Here is a 6347-nt window from a genome sequence, read left to right as displayed (position 1 = left end):
GAGGACACCGGCTAGGAAAGTTTAGGATAATGAGGTGCAAGAGGAGATTAATCCTCAAGTTGAGGAAGTTCAATAAGTTCCTCAAGGTTCTCCAAGTGTTCAAGGTGATCAAGTACCTATAGTCGTAGGAGGTAATGATGTTCCGGTGGTTCCTCCGTAGTAGAGTAATAGTGATACTTGAGAGGCTTAGCTTTCTTTAGCCCGAGACATGACTACTCAAGTGAATTTGAGTATGGTGCCTAGGGTGAATGTTGTGGAGAGCAATATGACCTCTAGGTTAAGGGATTTTCTGAGGATGAATACTCCTCTCTTTCTTGTCTCTATGGTGGGAGAGGATCCCAAAGAGTTACTACACGGAGTGTACAAGGTGTTGAGAGCTATGGGGGTTACACCTAATGAGAAGGAGGATTTGCATTCATATCAATTGATAGAGGTTGCTCTAGTGTGGTACACTCAATGGAACAACAATAGGCCTGTGGAGTCGGGTCCTATTGAGTGGGAAGAATTTAAAGAATCTTTTCTTGGTAAATACATTCCCCGTGAGAGGAGGGAAGTTAAGGTAGAGGAGTTTATCAATCTAAAGCAAGGCAATATAAGGGTTGAGGAATACTCTTTCAAGTTCTCTATGTTATCTAGATATGCCCAATATCTTGTGTCTAATTGAAGGGATAAAATGAGTTATTTTGTGATGGTGTCACCGATATAGTCAGGGAGGAATGCCGTAGGCTATGTCAAATGTTGGTATGACCCTAGCTAGAATCATTGTGAATGACCTATCAATTCAAGAGTCTAAACTTAAGAGGATGTCTAGAAACGTGAAAATGAGTGGTTCTAGTGACCAAGATCAAACTAGGTTTAAGAAAAGGGCTCAAACTCAAGAAGAACCTAGGAGTGTTCAGGTGAAATTGGAGAAAGAAGATGCTTCTCAAAATGTCAAACCTACATGTGTCACTTGTGGAAAGAGACATTATGGTGAGTGTTTAAAGGGTATTGGAAGTTGCTATGGTTATGGTAAGGAATGACATAAGGTGAGAGATTGTCCTGACATTGTTTCTAGGGAAAAAAGGGTAAGAAAGGTACTCCAAGTCTTTGAAATATTGATGTTCAAGCAGCGAGGCATTTCTATGCACTCCGGCCTAAAGCAGAGTAGTTGGATGGTGATGATGATGAGGGAAATTCCTTGCATTTCTCTTTAAAAATATGAGTTCCATCTAAGTGGGGGAGTGTGGTTTATAGGTGGGATAGAAAGTCATAGAAGCATGTTGCATGTGCATGATGTTAAGGAGTTTTGTTGTAATTGAATTTCATTAACATCTTGCATTGTATAATTAATGAAGTTATTAATATGTTTTAAGATATATTGTAAGATGTTACCTTGAATATTATATTTTTTCTATCATGAATTGCCTAAAAGTTGCATTTTTTGAAAACTTTGCTCAAAATCATTGTAGCATTGGAAACTGCTCACTCTTAAATTTTTGAAATTTGACTAATTCATTCTTTGTGATAAAATTGTTATAATGTGTTTAAAACTGATGTATATGAGTATAATATGAAATGTAAAATGAGTTTTCGTTATTTAGAATGAAGCATGTGAGTTTTGTAGCATGATGAGTTATAGAATATTTTCTACTTTCTTGTTGTGTTGTGATTCTCTAGATTATGTGAAATCGATATTATTCTTGAAAATGTGTTATATGTTATGGTCATGATCTTCTATTTGAATCTCTATTCTTTGAAGTGCTCGGAGTGTACAAAGTGTCATTCTAGGACGAATATTGTCCAACTGAGGGAGAATTTAAGACCTCGCAAAATGATTTAGGTTAAATAAACCCTAACATAGTTGTCATGATTGTCTAATGTCCCAAAGTAGTTTATAAGATGGTATGTAGGAAGTTTTTAAGAGTGTATGTGCATAGGAAGTCAAACGCAAGGGACGACTAAGACATTCGACGACTAAGTCACCTATGTATGTCATATATGTTTCTATGTGCTTATATGTGGTTAATGAGTTTGTAAGGTAATTATTTTATTTATTATAGTGTATATCGGCAGTGTGTCAGGTTTCGGGAAGTTTGGAGGTCAAACATCCAAGAACGTTTATGACGTTAGAAAGTGTTGCCTTGAAACTACCTTGTGATTAGGCATGTTTCATCGAGTTTTACGTGTTTTTTTGGGTAAAATTCCTGTGAGAGGTGCTAATCTAATATACAATCATTTTTGGGTTGGAAAAGTCTGTGAAAACATCCCCAAGGACCATCCAAAGGTCCTTGAGGAAGGACCCAAAGTAGGTGTCAAGACAGCCCAAACCACGGAGGCAGTGGACACCCAGTGGGTCAGTCGAAGCTTTGGCTCGTCAAATTGGAATTAGTATTGGGAGATAAGAGACCAATGTTGAGTCATTGAATCAATCTACGTACGGACAGGAGGGTCCGTTCGAGGACAAATGGTACATCGACTGCAAACCGTTGATGGGCACTATACCTGCGTGCAGTTCACTACCAATTGAGGGGTGAACTTGTAAAATAACACCACTTCCAAATAAGAGTATTGACTATTCCTTAGGGATATTTGGGTATTTTAAGTGCATTTATAAGCCTAAAACACTAAGAAGATTTCATTCTTAAAAAATCGAAATCCAAATCCCTTTGAAATTTCTCAAGAACTCCATTGGAGCTAAAAACTCTAGGAAGGGCTTGGATTGAAGAAACTATTCTAGATTTTTTCATCAAATTGAAAAATTAGCTTCATTGATGTATGGTTTTTGATCCTTGAAACTCTCGTCATCAAGAAGCTCAACTTGCAGAGATGATTTCTGAAGTTTTTAAGATGAGTTGACCAATTTTATGATCTATTCCATGGGTTCTTGCATTAATTGTTATTAAACATTGAAAAATGATTGAATGGTTATCGTATTGGTGATTTTGGACTAACATAACCTATGAACCCATGAATTGGATGGACCCTAGTTTTTGACTGAGTTATGGGTTACTTGATATTGATCTAATATTCATGAATTCTAATGTAGTTTCATATGGGATATTGATTGATGTAATAATTGTAGTAAACTGATATCTAGGTTGCATTAGATTGATGAATATGTAGTAATTTGACCGAGTTCATGAATATTGTTATAATTATGTCGAATTGTTAGCTATGGCCATGGGTAAGAGCCTTGTGATATCGAATGTGGTGATTTTGCATTGGATTGAGGTATTGAGGATGAAGTGGTGGTAATCAGCCTTATTTCATCTATTTTATGATTGTTAGACTTCAATTATATTTTTATTGGTATGGTTCACTTATGGTGGCGTTGTTGTGTGCTTTACTTGCAATTGATGTGGCCTTGTTGGCATTAGTTTAAATAATGCAATGATCATTGCCTTGTTGGAAAACTACTTGAAGTAATGTAGTTATTTATGTAGTTGATTATGCGAAGTATGGTAATAGCTACGTATATGATAAATAATTCGAGAGTATATGTGTTTATCTATTGATGTTATTTAGGTGGTTATGTTAGACTATGATTGTGGCTTTGTGTGTATAGTCTTAGGGTTGATGAATGTTATTCGTACTTGACTATATGAGTCTAGCATGATCATATTTATGTTTATATGATAGTATATAGGATTAGTTGAATATGATAAGGTTATTTCTATGTGCTTCTAGAATGACATGTATTATGAGTTAAAGTGAAGTATGTGGTGTCTTGTCTTGGTTGACTTGTGTTTCTTACAGGATGTGCCTATGAATGTGAATATCTGATGTCTTGACTTAGAATGCTAAAGTCACTTAGTATTGAATGTATTAATGATATGAGACCTTAAAGTAAGTTAAGAGGGTCCTTTATGTGAAACCTTTAACCTAGTGGTAAGGTTATGAATGTTGAAGTCGTAAGTTGTAAAAGTATTCTTCAAGGTAAAAGAATACTAGACCTAAGGTTAATTGTCTGGAACAACATCATATTAATCCTTAGGAAAGTAATGATGATCTTCTTCTCACCATTGTGAGGTAGCCCTTGTGGACCTTTCATTTGTAGGGTAAATGTGATTAGGTTATAAACTTGATATGGGACCTCTTTATCTGAACCTAAGTGTAACTAACTCAATGAGAAGGAAGGCTATCACCGAGTGATTATAGTAAGGGGATTAGTTCTATTTAAAGAATTAGACTATATTACAAAGCATGCCCTTCATATTCCTTAACCATGTTCCCACATGGGTTGTGTCTAAGATATACCATTGGCAAGTAGAACACCCTCATCAGAGTAGGTTAGCTCTTTGGATTCCATATCTTGCTATCATGGTCTATGTCAGTTATTTCCTATTCTCATCATATGGAATACCTATTAACATTAGAGAAGTTCTATGAAATTTTTGTAGTGGTATGAGACGCTATCTAGACATTTCATAATAATCTTTGAAGGTTTTGGTTGGAGTTCCTGGTTCTTGTCCAAGACCATCACTTGAATGTCCTTTATGTGTTGAATGTCTCCTTATTGAACTAATGAATTTAATGACTTAAGCTAAGAAAACAAGTTAATTGAATAGTAATTATCTAGAGTAATTAAGAGTTGTCAAGCTAAGGATTGAAGGGACATAAGAATGGTCACTTGATATTTTGCCTAGATGAGTCTTAAGAATGAATATAGTTAGGGAAGTTGGTTGATTATGTGGACATGATCTAAACTTAGGAAGTCTAAAGGATTATTTAGATATTCTTGAAGAGGTCAATCATGGATGTTATCTTCTTTATTTACTTAAGTATGTCTTTTGATAGCCTTTGGCAAGAGAATTTAATATTATCTATATGTTGATATGTTGGATGTCTTGTAAGTGTGTATTTGTCTTATTATAAGTATTCTTGAGGGTCATTTAGGTATGCTTCGGGAGGTTTTATGGGAGGTCTCTCTTTGTATTACTTAAGTGGGTCTTTGGATAACTTTTAGTGAGAAGACTACATGCTAGAAAGTGTTAAAAAGAAGTAAGAAATAATTGACTCTAACAGTGAAGCAATTCACAGTTAGGTTGGCTAAAAAATGTGTTAAACCATTTAAATGTTATCTTATGTGTTTCTAAGTTGTTAAATGTTTCTCTTATGATTATAATATGATTTCTAAATGAAAAGATTCTTAATTCTAATAAATTTCCATTTTTCATTATTTTCATGCATTATGCCATACTTAGTACATGTGGTTCTAATAATCTATGCTTTTACTTATCTCTTTAGTTATTGGTAGGTTAGGAGCATTTGGGATGAAAGACTTGGATCGTATAATCATTCAAGTAAAGTCTAAGTATGTCCACAATTGACTAGAGGGCATATATAGATCACTTTTATGTCTTCTATTTCAAAGTAGTGTAATAGATTAAATATTTCTTTATTAGTATGGTGTATGGGCCGTATCCCAAAAGTATTCTTGTGTCTTAAGTTTGAGGAGATTGATAATTAGTATTTCCTATGGCTTTATATGAAAGATATTTGTGAAGACTATGAAATGTCTTGTGATAAGTTTTAATTCCGCACTACTTCTCATTATGTATATGCAATGAATGGTATGTAAGAGCTTCTAGGAGACCTCCGAGAGGTCAAGTACGCCAGTTGCAGTCAGATATTGACCCTAACTTCTATGGTGTGGTTCTGGTATATGACAACTATGGGCTTGTATAAGACCTCCGAGAGGCCAAGTACGCCATGTTACTTCTAGGGGGTACACTCCGGTCGTGACAAACATGGTATCAGAGAATGAGGTTTATGAAAGTGGTTGTCGGTTCCCAAGTCTCATATTACCATGTCTAGTAGAGTCTCGATCGTTGGTGGTGAGTCGCGACATATCCATGAGCGAGAGGCTATAGGACGATAGAGTTTCCTTCTTCATCATTCTCATGTAGTGCCATATAACTTAACTCTATAAGATCTCTCATTCCTATTTTCTTGTTCGGTAGTCTTATATATGTGATTGATTGGATGAGATGGTATCTATATATTTGAGGAAGAAAAGGTGAGTTTTGATGCTTATCTAGGTTTTATGATTTCATGGGTATGTGTGAAGGTGAATTTTTGTATTCTTTAATGATATGATGTCTTTTATGGCTATATATATGAGACCTATGTGAAATAACATGTTATGCTTAGAAATGTATGTCATGATATGGTTTTAAATGATGGTAGCCTAATGTTATAAATTGAGCTTAAAATGCTTATCTATTACCTAATGAGGAATGGTGCCTTAAGTATATGTTTAAATGGTTCAAATGTTTTCTTTTTTGATATATGTGAACCTTCATGATTGTTTTGTATATATTTGAGTCTTTTGTATAGGCTTGGTCGTAGAAGTAAAGGTAGTG

At 34.9% G+C, this 6347-nt stretch overlaps 1 protein-coding gene across 1 annotated transcript; it reads left to right on the top strand.

Moving 5' to 3' along the window:
- Positions 1-208: 208 nt before the first annotated feature.
- LOC138341995 (uncharacterized) lies at positions 209-664 on the top strand. Its single transcript, XM_069294176.1, has one exon. The coding sequence runs from the start codon at positions 209-211 to the stop codon at positions 662-664; it is 456 nt and encodes a 151-aa protein (XP_069150277.1).
- Positions 665-6347: the final 5683 nt, after the last annotated feature.

This window comes from Solanum lycopersicum, chromosome 2, assembly GCF_036512215.1.
Source record: "Solanum lycopersicum chromosome 2, SLM_r2.1".
NCBI lineage: Eukaryota > Viridiplantae > Streptophyta > Magnoliopsida > Solanales > Solanaceae > Solanum > Solanum lycopersicum.
The sequence above is the reverse complement of the archived record's forward strand: the minus strand, read 5'-3'. Positions and strand labels throughout refer to the sequence as shown.